At 40.7% G+C, this 17,465-nt stretch overlaps 1 protein-coding gene across 2 annotated transcripts in view; it reads right to left on the bottom strand.

Moving 5' to 3' along the window:
• LOC118784726 (thrombospondin type-1 domain-containing protein 7A) overlaps positions 1–17,465 on the bottom strand; it is a 102,189-nt gene that overhangs the window by 18,787 nt on the left and 65,937 nt on the right. For both annotated transcript variants that reach the window (XM_036539117.1, XM_036539118.1), the window contains 12 exons: positions 15,342–15,457; positions 13,648–13,780; positions 13,430–13,533; positions 10,419–10,613; positions 9,446–9,709; positions 5,444–5,622; positions 5,041–5,046; positions 4,353–4,486; positions 3,891–4,044; positions 3,082–3,223; positions 1,803–1,918; positions 892–1,009 (listed from right to left, as the gene is read on the bottom strand). In XM_036539117.1, coding sequence (XP_036395010.1) covers positions 892–1,009; positions 1,803–1,918; positions 3,082–3,223; positions 3,891–4,044; positions 4,353–4,486; positions 5,041–5,046; positions 5,444–5,622; positions 9,446–9,709; positions 10,419–10,613; positions 13,430–13,533; positions 13,648–13,780; positions 15,342–15,457 — 1,661 coding nt within the window. The remainder of the gene's footprint in view (positions 1–891; positions 1,010–1,802; positions 1,919–3,081; positions 3,224–3,890; positions 4,045–4,352; positions 4,487–5,040; positions 5,047–5,443; positions 5,623–9,445; positions 9,710–10,418; positions 10,614–13,429; positions 13,534–13,647; positions 13,781–15,341; positions 15,458–17,465) is intronic.

Below are 17,465 nucleotides of genomic sequence, written 5' to 3'. Positions count from 1 at the left end.
AAAAAAAAAATCTAGAGGAGAGAGTCCTCTAAAGCAAACGTAGAGTGATGGTGAATTAAAAAATGTCTTTCCTCTGGCAAAAGAAACTGTTTTCTCTTACAAAGACCCTGCGATACATGCTACTCTATCCTGTAAATACTCCTCTAGCCAAGGGAAAGATTAAGGATACCACAGCTGCTTAGACCGGAATTAGCTTCCTATCTGCTGTATATTGTACGATTTCGCTCCAGGTGATACTGGCTAGTACTTCAAAGACTCCTACAGCAGAGTTGGCCCTCAGGTCAAAAGCAGATAGACATAATGGACCTGAATCAATTGTCTGATCCTATAGAATATCACACAAGGACATTCTTACACCCTCCTGACTGAACAGCTGGGATGAAACCATCCTTGAATCAATAAATCCTTTTCTGTTCTTACTTTTGCTTCAAAAGAATATTTGCTAAGTACAGCTCTCTTATTTTCTACTTTTCAGTAAATATCTTTCAGGTATACAGGTGGGGAGGTATTGTTGCTTGTATATGTTACTTGTATATGTAAATTTTAAGCCTGACATGCCTCTTATCTTCTGTATACTGCTTCTGTTATTCCTCAAAGTAGCAGATGTGTCCAATTCTCTTACCAGTTTACACAAAACAGTGGCAGAACTAGTTCCTATAATTATTATTTATGAGTAGAATGCGCTGTTTAAGAAAAAAAAAACACTTTAGGAAAAAACAGATCATGCCAAAAAAATATTCCTTATTTTTCCTTACCTGGTATTAGTCTTATGTTGCATTGCACTGCTGAATTTACTGAACATTCATCACAATTTTATTTGCAGTGGCTCTTTCAAAGGTTTTATGACTCTCATGGTACCTGGCTTCCTGTGACTTTACAAACGGGCCTTACCTATGGGCCCACAGGTGTGGGAGCACTGGGACCACTGGGACCAGTCGGACAGCTGGCAGTTAACAGGGCACTCCACCACACACGAGGTGTTCATCTGCCACTTCTTCTCCAGTCCCAGCTGCAAGAGATGGGACCAGATGACATTTCCGATTAGCAGATCGCATCACACACACACACACACACACACGCACGCGCATGCTACAGGCATTTCACTCTACATCCATCACCCTGGTGTCTCCCACCACCGTTTGCCCACACGTGACTTCGCCCATTCCCCTGCATCCTCCGCTCTTGCTCGAGACGGACTGCGATCTGCCTGTCAGCCTGCAACAAGCACTTTGTACTTTCCAATGAACGGGTGCCTCTTGCCGGAAAAGAGGGTCATGGGTTAAACCACGGTAGAAGTCAAATTACTTTCGGAGCCCGAGGGGGCCAATTAGCGGGTGTCTGAACCAACAACAGGATGTGCTTGACAGGAGTTCACCCGGCTCTGGTTGAGCGTTAACACTGCTCAGCATTCCACATTGGTTCTGCTGGAAAATTTCCTCAGATCTGTTTATGTGGCTGGCTGATCTTTTGTCTGGACTGAAAAAAGCACTTTCACTGAGTCAGTGTTTCATCCAGGGATGTGCTGTGCCTGTATCATTAAGCTGCACAATAAGGAAAATGCGATGCCTGTCTGATAAAGAAACACGGCTGTCTAGAACTCCAATTTAACCATAGCCATGGTTTTTAAGTGTTGCTGTAGGCACAGTTCATGAAAGCAGAGCAGTACAGGGAGTAAAGGGAATGAAATGTGAAAATTATTCATAATGGTAGAACTAATTAATGACAGTGCATTAAATTAACTGTAATTCTATTGACCATAGATTACTATGTAGAGGTGTTAAATACTGAAGTTGAAACATTACCTCCTCACAATACTTGAGGTCAACAGACTTCCCATCGCTGCGCACACAGTCTAGCATGCGTGTCTTGAAGCCATTCCCACAGATGGCTTTCTCACTCAGTTGACATGTGCTCCAGTCTGAGGCAGGGAAAACAGCAGACGCAAAGGCAAGTCAAAAACAGAGAAACCAGAGCACGGCTGATCGGGTCTTTTGGAGCTGATCCATTCAACAACACATGGAGTCTGGGAAGAACCTAGCGGGCCTGCACTGGTGACACAGAGAAGAAACTCAGACATGCAGCGTCCCACTCTTTCCCTTCTAACATTATTGAGTCTAAAACTCAAGTCTTAATTTGGAACAAAAACACAAACTGCCCCTCATTCCCTGGGCATGACAACCCACACCACTGCTTTTCCAATGCAGGTTGAGACATGAAAGAATGGTGATTGGCTCATTTTGAAAACTGCCACAACCGATGGAACAGAATTAAGTGCTTCAATTAAGTGAATGAGTCTAACAGCAAAAATAACATCTTTAGAGGATGACCTTACCAGGCTTACAATATATAAAGAGATCCAAACAAACCACTATGATTACTTATTAAATCTTTCAATATGGGACAATTATCAATCTTAATTTAGCAACAGTCTATTTGCAGCCTTTCAACAACATTGAGTGGATGTTTTTAGAACTCTGGCACAAAACTACACTGAGAGGTTTAGAGGAGTTCTAAAGAGGCAGGGGGCAGCAAAGCCTGGAGTGTCCCTGGCACATTAAAAAGGCTCTAGTCTGTATATCCTTGCTTTCCTTCCTGTATTACATACTTAGGCTCTGAAATGCCTGTGCACCTTGGGGACAAGGACACTGCAGAGTTGAGAACAGAGTAAAAGACGAAAATCTCTGCAGCGCTCTCTTTATTCATCACTACTGAGACTCTACTCAGAGCTCAGGTTTCGTACTAATGAATGAAACACTCACGGTGCTGCAGTTAATGCCTCCATTCACCCCCATTGAAATGCCCTGTCCTCAAATGTGAGAGGTGAATTTAAGACAAAATTAAGTACATTTCTCTTTTTTTTCCTAACACTTTTCATTCATTTCAGTGTCCACCAAACTCCTTGTATTGTCTAAGGAGCGAAAAAAGAAAGACTTGCTGGAAGGTAAAGTATTGAGACTAAATGAAGATTGATTAGCTTGTGATTTGATGGTATAGTTGTTACTGCCTTAGAGGTGAAAGTGTCACCAATACTTTTGATATGAGCAGTGAAAACAATATTGCCATAGTGTATGGGAGTTTTACCTGTGATGTTATAGGTGTAGTGGTAGCAGTTCTTATTCAGGCTGCAGGGTTCGGTCTCTGTGGGGGCTGGACACTCTTTCCCTACTCCTGTCAGGCGGATGGCATATGCTGTCCGCTCTCGACTGGTCTTTTCGTTGCATGGCTAAGGAGACAAAATTTTTACTATAAACAAAATTTCTCTTTGAGACCTGGTCCTCAACATCATCTGCAGCTGCTCAGCACACAGAACACACTCTCGACAACAGTATACAGTATACCCATCACAACCATCTTTTCTGGTATCAAGCTATTTTTTGGGCTGAGTCCACCACAGATCCCAGTGGAATTTTGCCATCCCCTTAATAATTAGCATAGTGAAATCCCTGGGCAAACTGATTGGGAATAACACAGGGACTGACATGGAGAAATGCCCCACCAGAGATTCACGCAGTGTTCTCTGTGACATGGTCCTTGTAGAATCGTGTTCTCAGGCACGATCACTAATCACTGTAAGAATTCCTCCTCCCCCTCATCCCTCCATCCTCATGATGCATAACACACTGGAGAACCCTGCAGGCGCCAGAGTCGGCAATGAGGCTTAAATTGGTGAGAAGTCAGCGTGTCAGCACCTTGAAAGAGCATGCTGCATTTAGCACTGTCTGTCTTCAAAAGGAAAAAGAAGGACCAGGTGAAGAAAAGACCTAAAACTGTTAACATGTATTACAGGCATCTCAAGGATCTGACAGATTCGCCCCCACCGTGTAATCGCTTTATTCCATACCATCCCAAGTGAGAAGTGCAGTGAGAACCCGGTCCCAGCCAGCTCTTACCAGGCTACAGCGACTCCAGGAACCCCAGTCTGATAGCACGCAGTCCTCCGGACACGGTAACTGGCTCTCCCGAGCTCCAAGCGGCATCTCCTCTGGATCGCACAGGTAATCCTCAACTGGGTCTGAAGGCCCGTCAATAGTGTTCAGCATACACCTGTTACAGAGTCAACTCAAGGTTAAAACCACATCTCAGCATCTTTCGCACCCTTATTAGAAAACCTGTAATGAAATAATGGCAATTCAGATATCATTTTCTGATTGTCAGATAGGTGTAGGTTATGTACACAAGGAGCACTGTTCAGAATGCTGTTGTAATTTGAAATGTAAACTGTTCTGTGGTTACAGTTTGGCTGCAGCTGATAGGTCAAAAGGACTATACTAACCACTTCGAAGTTAATCACAACAATACATTGAGACACTCCCTCACTAGCACTGTACTTGCAATGAATCTCAGTTACTCACCTGACTTTTCTGGTCTGAACACCCTCACCGCAGTTCTCCTTCATGTCCACATTGCTGACCTTCCAGACACTCCAGGGCTCAGCAACCCAGACATACTGACTGCAGTCACTGACACATGGTACCATCTCATACACCTGTGGTAAGGCATACATGTCACAATGCACAGCAAGCATAACTTTTAGGGATGAGGCTGAAGACCCATCCATGAGATCACTGACTGATGACTAACTCATTGACCAAAAATTGAAGCAAAATCCAGTCGTATTCTTTCTCATCAATATTCATGAGGACTACAGTAAGAACCCTGCATTAAAAAACTGACACTTCATTAACATTATTCATTTGCCAGCATGAAAGAGTGAGTGAATGCAAATCTATTTGCAGGAATCCATTTATTACACAGAAATACTCAAGATCATACTGTGCGTGGGGAAGACAGTGGGATTTGATTATTCAAATGCACACATACACACACACACACACACACACACACACACACATACACACATACTCACATTTTTCCACTGCACAGCAGGAAAGCACCATTGTTTTGTGATTTGTTCATGCACATTTTTGTGGATAATGTTTACCACATCAACATTAGCCTGGGGTCTCCCAGTGTGAATTCTGTGTAGCTGTACCTCATGCAAGTGGCACAAATGTGTGATATAAAAGCATCAGTTCTCACCTGGGCCTACAGAGAGGAGACATGTCACATCCATGTTACATGTTGAGGAAACAAGAGGGGTCAAATGAGGGATTAAACCACTGGTTAGAGCAAATGAATGTAAACAGCACGCATTTCAGATCCATTGAAAGAATCTGAATAGTCTAAACTGATATATTTATCCCTTTTCTTTTCCAATGAAGAGAAGTACAGTGTAATCCACATACCGTCTCATATGAGCACTTTCTAATGTATGTGATATACACCAGAATAAACTTCAGTGAAAATACTCAGATCCTCACTGTACTGTACAAGCACATTTGACATTTTCACTTAAGGTCAAGCTTTGTAAGCATTTCCTGCCTCTAAAAAACCCCTTAACCACGGATACAGTTGTACCTATTGTTATCATTTCATCATTTACCTGGTTCACATGGTCAAGTTTAGGACAGGGTCGTCCACCATTGTACGGTTTCTCTCTGAGCCACTTCGACCGGACCTTGACCCCACTACCACAGGACTTAGTGCAGCGGGACCAGTTGGACCACTCACTTAATTTGCAGTCTGAGGGGCAAGGAATAATGCATGCCTCCTCAATGTAACCTACACAAAACAGAAGAGGGGAAAATACATTTTTGTTTTCACCTTTTGGGTTGCGGTTGTGGGGGAGATTGGTCAGACTGCAGAATGTGGCACCAGAAAAGTAATGGCTCAAATTCCAAGTGGGACGGGTTGTACATTTGAGCAAAACACTGTAAAGTACTTTACGTGGTCTGAATTTGTACAGAAAAAAAAAAAACATCATTTTGCTAAAAAAAAAAAGATATACTTAATTCTGCTACAGAAAATGAAACATGATAAGAAAAGTGGTTAAAATCATTTTTATGCATACCTAAACAACAAACAACACTGGTATGAAATCACTTTGCACTAAAATATTATAAATGTTGTAGATATAAATCAAGATGAAGCCATGATCAAATCAGCAAAATAGAATAGAACTGTATATTTCTTTATTTTTGAAGAGGGAAAGTTGTCATTAGTTTGGTAGTCGGAGCAGGTTAAAGTTTTAATTCAGCATGCTGTTGTTCATTATCTGAACCTGGTAGGTCTTTGTCTCCTTATGTTCTTTGTTATCTCAGAGCAGGAAAAGGTCACACCAAATACAGTCGTTGAATGTAGTCATTTAAATCATAAAAGTATGCAACATACGAACAAACAAAAATGCATTAACATATCAAACTCAGTTACTTGTTGAACACATATTTGTTTAGTCACAACTCACTTGACCTGAAACAGAATCTCACCGTGAAAGAGGGCCAAGAGGTGACAGAAAAACACTGTTTTTTCAGCATCTTGCAAACATTAATAATATATTAGCCTTGCCCTGCTGTTCTTCTCACATGTGCACATATTCCAGAGCACTGGATGATTGGAGCTGCCTAATAGCAATTCCACCCACACCCATATGGTCAAAGATCTTGGTTTTTTTTTAAATTGTGATACATACAGAAATGCACATACTGACACAAATTCGAGATTATAAGGTTAGACTGTAACAGTAAGAAATACTACAAGATAAAAAGAATAAATAAAAATGGATACAAATAGAAATCATGAGGGGGTAGTAATGTATGACAGAGAGAAGGAAAGAAAAGATGCATTTGACAGAGTATGTTACAACTGAGAAATGGAAGGTAGTGATCAGTGAATCAGTGAACCCCACGTGGGTGTATTCAGTGGGCGGAAGAGAGCAGAGATAGCATATGGGATGGTACTGAACGTGTGTAGGATCATATTTGGCAGTATCAGGGATGGGCCTTTGTAATGTCAGCCTCAGTCAATGCCTCTATTTAATCATGGCTTCAGGGGAAAACAATCTCACACTAATAAGGCTGGCCACAAATCAAAATAAACTGACTGGCCATCTTCGGCATAATAATGATTTCTTTGTGTAACAAAGACAGAAGCTACTGAGCCCCCACAGTGGACATTAAGGCCCATGTTCAATGACTGATATGCTACTCAGTAGATGAGTTTTAGTGAAACAATTCTGCAGCTAGAAATTGTTACTGAATATTTCTATTTATTTCTGTGACCACTAAACCTGAATATAAACTTGCTTTAATGTATTATTCTAAGTTAAGGACAAAACAATAAATCTGGCCCATATTCAATCTATCCTACCCTTTGCATCGTTCTGCATTTCAACAGAGACTCCTTTTTTTCCATAATTGCTGTTGATCAAACCAAAGAAAAAATACAATGCTGTTTTGGGCAGATTGTAGAAGTAAGGTATTTCCTATTGGGAAGTAATGGGAAGAAGATGAATCATAAACACCAGTTCTTTTTCAGGAGCACATGCTGTTTATTATAATTGAAAATCAAAGCTGTTAAACACTGCTCTTGTCTGAGGTGTAATTCCCAGCATTCCTTCAGCAGCACAGCGGCTCATTCCCAGCATGCACTGTGATTAATGAGGTCATGTGATTGAGCGGTTGGGGTGGTGCAGAGAAGTCACAGTCACTGACAATCACAGAGGATGCTCCTTGAAGCACTGCAGGGAGCGTGGCGTCATTCCTCACAGTCACTGAGCATTATACAAGATTCGTGCCACCTCCTCCTAGCCTTCTCCTCCTTCCTAGCCCTCCTACTGTTCAGGTACCCTCAAGATCACATGATTGTTCCACAACACATTGTCACCCCCCAGCTCTCCATGTGACACCCATGATATTTTCCTGTCCCCCTGCCCCTTCCTACTAACTCATCATCCATAACACCCTCCACAGCATCTCCCGTTGACAGCAGCATACTGTACAGCTCTTAATGGTCAACAAATCTATTGGTCTTTTTGAAATTAAAAAAATATTTCTCATGTATGGAATACTAGGCCACTCTGACTGATACACTTAATAACAAATGACAAGAATTATCAATTATTTTAATGATGTTTTCAGTAGGCTTTTTAATGATGTTTTCTACCGTTTGTTATTTCAATGTGCAGTAGCTATTGTCGTACTGCAGCCTAGTACTGTGTAAAGCATATGTAATTACAATTTATCAATAATAGTGCAACATGTATGAAACAAATGAAATACTTAAAGTACATGCTCAATGCTCAAGTAATTAGCATGGCTATTTAAAAGAGCAGTGCTTCTTCGCCAAAAAGAAACCAATAAGGGTTCAGCGTAATAGAGGTGCATTTTACAAACACTGAGAGCACTGGGTTTTTCATCTTAATCTCTTTCCCTTGATAGCTGAGAAATGAATTTTTTTTTTTTTTCATTTTTATTATATACACCATCATCTCAGCCTAAGCCTAGATTCTAAGGTGACTCATCGACAAGAGAGCAGTTTAGACGACAGTATCTCTGGTTTCTATTAAGATTATGAACTATTACAGAAGGGGAGAGGATGATGTGCTCTAAACTGTGGTGAAAAACGTGGGTCTTCTTTGCATCCTTTTCCCCGCAACACTGTATTACATTTTCAGCATGCCCCACACCGTGACTGCACTGATGTGGAAATTTCTGACTCATAAAGGGTGGCTTACTGTATTCTGCTGTGATGACTGAGATGATGTCCTATTCTGGCAACATTTTACAGGGCATTGGGCAGGGCAGGGCACTGTCTCACATGGAACAGTGTCATATGGTGTGTGGGTATATATGCCAATGCTACGATTTTATTTTATGGCACAGTGACTAGCTACACAAGGTCATTGAATAGTTTGGTTGGACCTAGAACAGATTTGTTCCTGGAATTGTTCCTCCTGCTGTTTCAGCATATGGAATGGAAATAAAGTAGTGCAGATTCAATACAGATCATTAATCAGCATAAAGAAAAAAGCCCTACACAAAAGGATATAAACACCAATTAAACACCATTTAGACAGGCACTATTTAGACATATGTTGCACTGAAATGTAGACCAGAATATTCACATATTGTATACAGTGTTTGCTGAGACACAGTTTTTGCTATTTCTCATAGTTGGGCTTGACAATGACCATGGGAAATTGTGTTTTTTTTAATCAAATAGAATAATCTGATGCCCTTCAATGGTAATCCAATAGCATTCAGTACAGTAGAGTCCCATTATCTGGATGCATTATGTTGAAGTGGCTCACCTTTTTGCTCTCTTTCAGCTCAGCAGTGATCAGAAGTCAGTAAATGAATGTGTGATGGAATCCAATGGCACTGAAACTGATGCTAAAAGGCCATCTACCCATTTCCACATTTACTAATTAGTAAAGGATTGTTTGTTCAACATTTGTTGTTTCTAAGAAAAGGATATAATAAAACATTCTAAACAATTATGAAAGGCTGAATTGATAGCTATACTGCACATGTGCATTGAGCATCACTCCAAAGTTGGAGAGTAACCCATGGTTTAATGCTTATTTGGTTAATAAGACGACACTCACCATGGCTGTTGCAGCGTGAAGTTTCCACAAGCCGGCCATTCTGGTTGTAGCAAGCCACAGCCTGATAGCGGTAGCCCTGACCGCACTCCTTAATGTCACCTTGGACCTTCATTCCCAGAACGCCCTCCACCCGGCCCTCAGGCAAAATGCAGTCAGACCAGTTCCCCACGGGCTGGGCAGTGTATTTGTCACAGGGGCAGTACTGTGTCTCGCTCAGGGGGTACACCTGAGTGTTCTTACACTTGTCTCTTTTCTTGCTCTTGCCTGAGGTCAGGAGTAAAAAAACAGTTTTTAGATATTCAGTATCAGTTTTAGCATTGGAGTGTGAGGTGCCCTGCGAGTAAAAATTTACTTTACAAACACATTTTCCCCATTTTTGAGATAAATGCCACATTTTTTCTAACATTTACTCCTAAACTGTCAATTTCTCCACATCCATGAGAATTTAAATCACAGTTCTAAATCTTATACATCATGTCCCAAACATCTGTTTAAGGGAACGTGTACATGGTATGTGTCTTTTTACACATACATTCTGTATTAGAACTCCGTAGAAGTTATCTTGTTGAGACAAGGATTTTACTTAACATTAAACTGCAAAGAATTATAACCTTCACTACATTTACAGATTATTCCCCCAAAAAATCTCAAATACCAACAAGTACATATACGATAACAGTAAGACATTTCCTATTGGTTAGTAATGGGCAGTCAGAAGTATCAAATTGAAGTGAAATTTCAAATGGCAAGAACTGCTTCACCATTTTATCAGTTTTCTCCACTGTTCTAAAATTACATTTTCTATCCATTTCAACCAATCCTCATGGTAAATTCTGCTCTGTAATGGATTCTATTTCTATAGACTAATTTTGTCCTAGAAACATAAGCTTAAATTCAGCAGTGCAATTAATTATTTGTAGAATATAGTAAAAATTTCACAATTTAAATATTGGGATGCTGATGAGGTGCTTACCCACGAGCACCCTTTTCCGGGTCCGGACTCCTGAGCAGTCGGACACGCAGGGTGAGAACTTGGACCAGCTGGAGAGCTGGCAGTCGTCCTGGCAGAGGATTTGGCAAGGCTGGGTGATGGGGGGCATGGAACTAGCAAACTTCAAACACTCTACGATGTCCGCCGGCCCACCGTCCTGCTTCCGACATGAGACAGCTGTTGGGGCGCACAAAGCAACAAACGTCCCCGTGAACACCCAAGGGAACACCCAAGGGAATTCTAAAATAAATCATCGGGACATTACAACTGTAAAAGTAATAATTATATTATAAATAATGATGGACATCTAATTGGACCTAATTGGATCTAATTGGACTTTTTTTTTTTTTTTTTTTCAAAAATAAGGTGGTTGTGCTTGGTCCAAGCATACAGAGCAATGGGCTATTGTAAGGCTAACCTATAAAAACCTCCACTGCATTCCTTTTCTCAGGGAACCACCCTACTGATTGTGGGTTCTAATCCCCACACTCTAGATCCAAAAACAGGCCACTGTCATTATGGCATCTGAAAGTTACATTAAATATAATTGATTACAATGCAACAATCACAATGGCTCCACTGGATGGTCATTTTCCAAAAAGAGAAATGATGGGACAAGATGCATCATTCCTTTGTCTCTGACTCTGACTCACAATGTCAGTACTTATACTTACTTACTTGTACTTACTATAGCACTGGCATTTTGGAAGAGAAGCCAGACATTACCAGAAATATGGCTGCATCATAAGAATATATTTAATTTATAAAGCAGCAAAGCAAGGCGGCTTTAATTTGCATAATATGTTGCATTAATTAACCCACATTTACAAAAGGGTTTGGAGCTGTTGAGATGCAGACAGAATGTATTCTTTGGCCTCTGGTTGATTTCATTGGCTTGGATAGTCCATGTCTGTTCTGTGCTAACATTTCATGCCTGGGACTCGGGCGGTCAGTAGTGTCACCCCATCAGTGGCACCCAGGCAGGATCCCATCAGTACACGCCCTGCCTGCTTCTCTCCATGTATTGCAGAGCAAGGAGGCCCTCTGGGGATGTGCAATGCCAGTCAGGGTGAGAGTACAGTCATGTGACCATGGAATAGCAAGCATGGTATATTCCCCATAAGGGAAAAACAGCAGAGTGCTAGCACATTCTGTTCTTAATTTGATTCATAACCAGGAGACATAGCTGTCCTCAGAAGACATGGACACCAAGCAGAGAGAAACAGCATGCCGATGGTCAGAAACAATGACCTATGTGCAGGAGTGGTTGAACTGGTCACAAAAACTTGTGCCACAGGTTTCATTGCATGGGTCATGAAACATGAAGCAGCCATACACATGAAGCAAGTCTTTGCCCAAATTTATAGCACAGATGATGCGAGGCTGGGTCATTACAATATGGTATACATTACTGTCTCAGTGGTTATGACTGATCGACATCATTAATTCCTGGATTCGGTCAAAACCTCCAAACTGAGGAGATGTGCTATTCAATACAAAAAGTCCCAGATTAATCCACCAGCATCACTTGAACCCCTGTATTCATTCAAAACCACCCAGTCATTTTAACAGAACAGGTGGCCATTTAATACAGCACTGTCTTAATCTGGGAAGGTTTTTTGAGTCTCTGAATAGCACTGTCCTTCAAGACTGCATGGTGGTATTTAATCAGGGAATAAGTCTGGCTAAATGACATAAAAAAGTGAACAGTGCTCCTATGTTCTCTCTATGCTCTAGTAATTATATCCTGCACATAATGTGCAATTTTCCAGCATCTGGAAGCTTCTCCTCCTCATAAACTCCTCTACTCCCCACAATTATGATGGCTCTCTCAGTACACATACAGCTTAACAGTAGATATGTAGTATTCCCCCTTACCAACTGTGAGCTCAAAATCACATACCCCACTAATTTCGAGACCAACAGAATAATCTCATATCTTGAGTAACTGGGTTTTATTCCAGACCAGCAATGGAAAAAGTAAGCAATTTGCTATGAAAGCAGTTGTAATGCATATCGAATTCCAACCGATTGGACATAGAAGGAAAAAAAATAAGAGAAGGATATTGAATTGTCTCCTCCTCTGTCTGCTGCTTCAGAGATATTGTTACAGGTAATGCTTCTTAAGGCTGTGCGCAGAGACAGAGGAAAGTTCATCATCACCCCAAGCTTTTAACTCTGTGACACAGTAAACGGCATGAAAGCTATGGAGACCGGAGGCCCTTTCTTGTCAGGCTCTGTAATTCTTCCTGCCTAAACAAAATAATAAACCGAGCCAAGAAATCACACATCCACACAAGCTAGTATCTGCATGTCATTCCACAGTAGATTATGAATGAGATTTGCACACCTGTTTGTACTTCAACAACATATGGGTAGTGTCATTCTTGTACCAGAGGGTGAATGTTCATTCCTTTTAAGACGTATTCTAAGCTCTCCATTCTGCTGTGCTGCAGAGACTTGTACTTCTTAAAACACATTAAAAGTCTAATTAAAGCTGCATGAAACAAGCCTCAGGTAGGGTTTGAAAACAGTGCACACTCTCTAGGAGTCTGACATTTACACTCGAATCAGAGCTGCTTGTTAAACTTAATCCAGTGACGCAGATGCTTCTTTTTTTTTTTTTACTGCTGAAAGGTTCTACAGACATGTGTGAGGCAATGTGAGCTTCCTTTAAACATCAGTCACTTAAAGCTTGTTAATCAAAGCCATTAATTATCCTTGGTAATGAATGATCACAAAACCTCTTTAAATTAATTCCATACAACCATTCATGAGGTGTGTGATTACTGTGCAAATATCAAATGTGACTATCAGTGAATAAATTGAACCTTACTCTTTGTTTTTTACATGATTAAAGTTTGGGAGCGGTGAAGATTAATTAGGATAGTCATATGAGTGCACTGAAAAAAGGAAAAAAAAATTACCACTTATAAAAGGAATAACAGTGTGATTAAACTCAATTTCCACTGTTCTGATGCTGGCAGGGTTACCTCGGGTTTGGAGACCTGGTCCACATGTTTCCTGGGCCCCTGGGCTGTCCTGACGAATATACCATGGTACCAACTGGCAACGACGCCACTTGTGGGTCTTCCACCTGAAATGGAGACAGACCATCAGTGCACATTCCCCCACCATAAAACGATAAAATACCATGTTATCATTTTTATTACTATCATTATTTTTGCACATATCAATTTAGTTGATTTACCGGTATCCAAGACATACTGATGGTGCCTCACACTCCCTCTCCTCATACAGCACCTCGGGACAGTCCTGTCCTCCATTGGCAGGCAGCTGGATGATGATGCGATTCCGGGACTGCTTCTTCTTCACGTTACCACCTCAGAATACAAGCATTCACCAGAGATAAAAACATGCATTGATGTCGAGATTAAAGCACTTTCTCTCAAGTATCATACTCGTGTGCAATAGTTGTCTAAGATGCTTTTTTAGGCAGCTGAAATGACTGAATGACTGGATTGTTATGCAGACTGTAATGGTACAATTCATAAACGCGGGCCTTTTTGTGACATAATGAGTAAGTGAGGGTTATTCTTCTGAAATAAATGCAAATGGGGAACATTATGGGTCATTTAAATCCTCTGATTTAACATCACATAACATCACATATTCCTGTGCAGTTATGAGAATGGTTAATAAACTCATTTGAACATATTGACTAAATATCATCTTCCCTGATCTCAGATTTTACACAGGCAAGAATTTCCAGGAAGTCTATACTTACGGTAAACTGCTGTGCATGATATTTGATATGGGGAGTGATTTATTGATACCAGTGACAGCTCAGAGAAATGTTTCACACTCCTGTTGAATGTGGAGGCCATTAAAACAGGAATGCTGCTGATCTGATGTCATAAATCAATTTGATTTTTTTTAAAACAAACTCCTCTGCTGTTGGCTGTTGTAATGAAGGTTTGCTGGGAATTACCTTTTTTGGATGTCTTCCCATAAAAAAGCGCATCAGTCGAGACACATTTTGACCATTGCACTAATGGCAATGATCCAAATAGTTATTTTAAATTTCGACTAAAATAAAAGCAGACTGATTCTTAGAACAAGGCTTCACTTGTGTTATCATTTGCATCTATAGTACTAATTACAGAATTTACATTTATTTATTTATTTATTTATTTATGTAATATGTGTCTAACGGAACTGTGCCAGCCAAGAACTTCAAATCATTCAGTAGATGGTAACTGAAGAGCTACAGTGAGCAAAGCTAAAATCCCTTACTTACTCAAAATAAAGGCTTTGAACAAATACTGGTTCTGTGACAAGTTGAGTACAAATTGAATGTAATGAATGCGTCATGAAGGGAGAGATCATATGTACTCAAATTTTATGTATAGAAACCTGACTGATTCCTGCAAAATATCATCAAAAAAGCTGTTCACATGCCAGAGGGAATATATGTAATAAAATATATCGTTGCATTCTAACAGCATACTCAATGTGGATAGTATTCACAATTATGAGTTATAATGAGATTCCTATTTTCATTACTTAAATAATAACATTGTATTCATAATAAAAAATAGTCCCCCCTAGTAGTCTTTAATCACAAATAAATGTTTATACTACAAAGAGAGAAGGCTGAATTCCATCCTTATATCAAATCTGTCTCTGATTACTAAAAGTATAGCAATTACATTCCTCTTCTCAGTCACATATTTATTGTATTCGGGTGGATGTGTGGATTAGTGGGGAAGGATTGGGCCAGTCACAATAATTCTGCCAGTTTTACACATCAAGTGGCACACAGATAGCATGTAAACATATGTCTGTCCTCCTTTATGAGCATGTTTGCTAGGAAAATGAATAATTCAACATTGCATATCATTGGTGATGTATGCAAATCAAAATGTGTTCTCTCTGCCCTACCTGCATGGCAGGTGGAGGGACATGGAGTCCAGTCACTGAATGGGGTGACGATGCAGTCCCTCTTGCATGGCAGAAGACACGGCCGCACTGTGTCTGGGCGAAGGCTCTCTGGACATCTGCGATAAAATACACAGAGAAAAGAATACCAACCTGGTGTCTGCATGGAAAGAGATGAGTACAAAGGCACAGTGGGGTACATTTGACAGGAACCAGCGGAGCCACGCTGGGAATCCTTTCATGGTGCTGTGTAGGAGGGGGGCTGACGGGAGGCGGGGTGGAGGCGGGGTGGGGGTGTAAGAGAAGGTTGCTGCCGGCCATCCCGCGCGTGGGGGCTGGTGGCGGGTGTTTATTCTTTAAAACACTCCCCAGCCTAGTTTGTATACACGTCTCACGACACCCCCAGGAGCAGGCCCACAGACAAGGCGGATATGCGAGGACACGGGCGCTAATAATCAGATTTAATCCGCGACAAATGTAAACAACCGTTTATGCACTGCTCTCCCCGTGTCTCACGCAGAACAGCGGCGGCAGATTACCATAACTCATCAAAACGGCTGCCGTCTCTCTTTCCTCCCCTTGGATTTTGGAGCCCCAGTGGCAAGAAGCACAGATTACCAAGGGTGCCAGGAAGCTGAAGCGGTACTTCCAAGCTGTGTTGCAATATTTTAACTAATTCTACATCTACGAAGCGCTGCAGTAATTGTAATTTACAGGCGAGGGCTGTGTTTCATCTTTTAAATACCGATCGCCTCATCTGAATTCTGCTGGATAAGGATAAACGCAACAAATTGTCCATCTGAATAAAGTCCAGTAATCTTATTTTTCGGGCAAATCTGCCCGAGCTTTGAGTGATGTGGAGATTCCATTTCTCATCCTATTTCCCAGATACGTTGGATCATCAGTGTCGATTTTAATGTTCCAAGGTTGAACAGGGTCCTCTGAGACAACACTATTTGCTGGTATAATGTTGCAGGGGGGATAGAGTGCCACATAACCACAATGTAATAAAGTAACAGCTCTGTAAGAACAGCTTTATTTTTAATACCAGTAGTAAATCCCTTAGAGCGAAAGTAAATCCTGTGGTCTGTTAATACATAATTTCGCCACTACACTAAAGATGTCTGCAGTGCACCAGTGAGTATGAGCGCATTAAGTAAACATCCCGGTTTACTGATGTGCTGGACTGGTCAGCCAAGGCACATAGGACACAAGACTGAATGGACAATACAAGCCTGGATAAATGGTCTTCAACCTTTGCTAATTTCCCATAATAAAATAGTGGTTCTTTTTAGAACACATCTGCTATCTCAAATGCATTTATTATCTGCAGGCCAATGTAAATCACCATACTGAGGTGAGTATTCGGTGTGGTGAAATGCACGTAAAGATTACATAATGGAAAAAAAACAGCTAGCTTTATATGTAAGGCTGAGTAATAACTTGTCTAACATGGTATGGCAGGGCTGTTGAGAAGATTACAGGAAACAGAAATTAAACCCTGAAACACACTGTATTTCTTATTACTGATGCTGGATCCTCACCAGATCAAAGAGGTCTACTCATACTCTCTTTGTGTAATCATATCTTCGTTATGCTAATGACTAGCACTGTCCAAATGCGAGAGACTAAAATTACATTACACCCTTCATGAAAATCAGTCACACTGAATTCATACGCAGTGAAACAGCCGTAACGCACATGCTAAAATGCAAAATGCAGTTTGGCATTAAAAGTCAAAAAATTGAACATTTACTGCAACCAGTCATTAAATTTTCCATTTATATCGTAATTGTGTCTTGTCCTGGGTGTTTTCTCTAGCTAGTATCATTATTTTTTAATTATCAGTTTAATGATCATTGGCTGAGAGAGGAAAATGTCAGTTTTTTGGAGTATGTCCCAAAGCACACCATTAAGAGATTTTGCAACATTAACAGTTTTTTTCTGCAATTTGCACTTGACAAATAAACTGACTGGTGTTAGTCCATTATCTCAGATAGTAAATGAGATTGAAAAGCAATTATGACTTTATCAAAACACAACGCTGTAAATAGCACAGTCTCTGCTTCTGCAGGGTATAAGATACCCACATAATGAAATATTAGGCTATAAACACAGTTTAAGCTC

This window comes from Megalops cyprinoides, chromosome 10 (genome assembly GCF_013368585.1).
Source record: "Megalops cyprinoides isolate fMegCyp1 chromosome 10, fMegCyp1.pri, whole genome shotgun sequence".
NCBI lineage: Eukaryota > Metazoa > Chordata > Actinopteri > Elopiformes > Megalopidae > Megalops > Megalops cyprinoides.
Note: the sequence above shows the minus strand (reverse complement) of the source record. Positions and strands in the feature narration are given on the sequence as shown.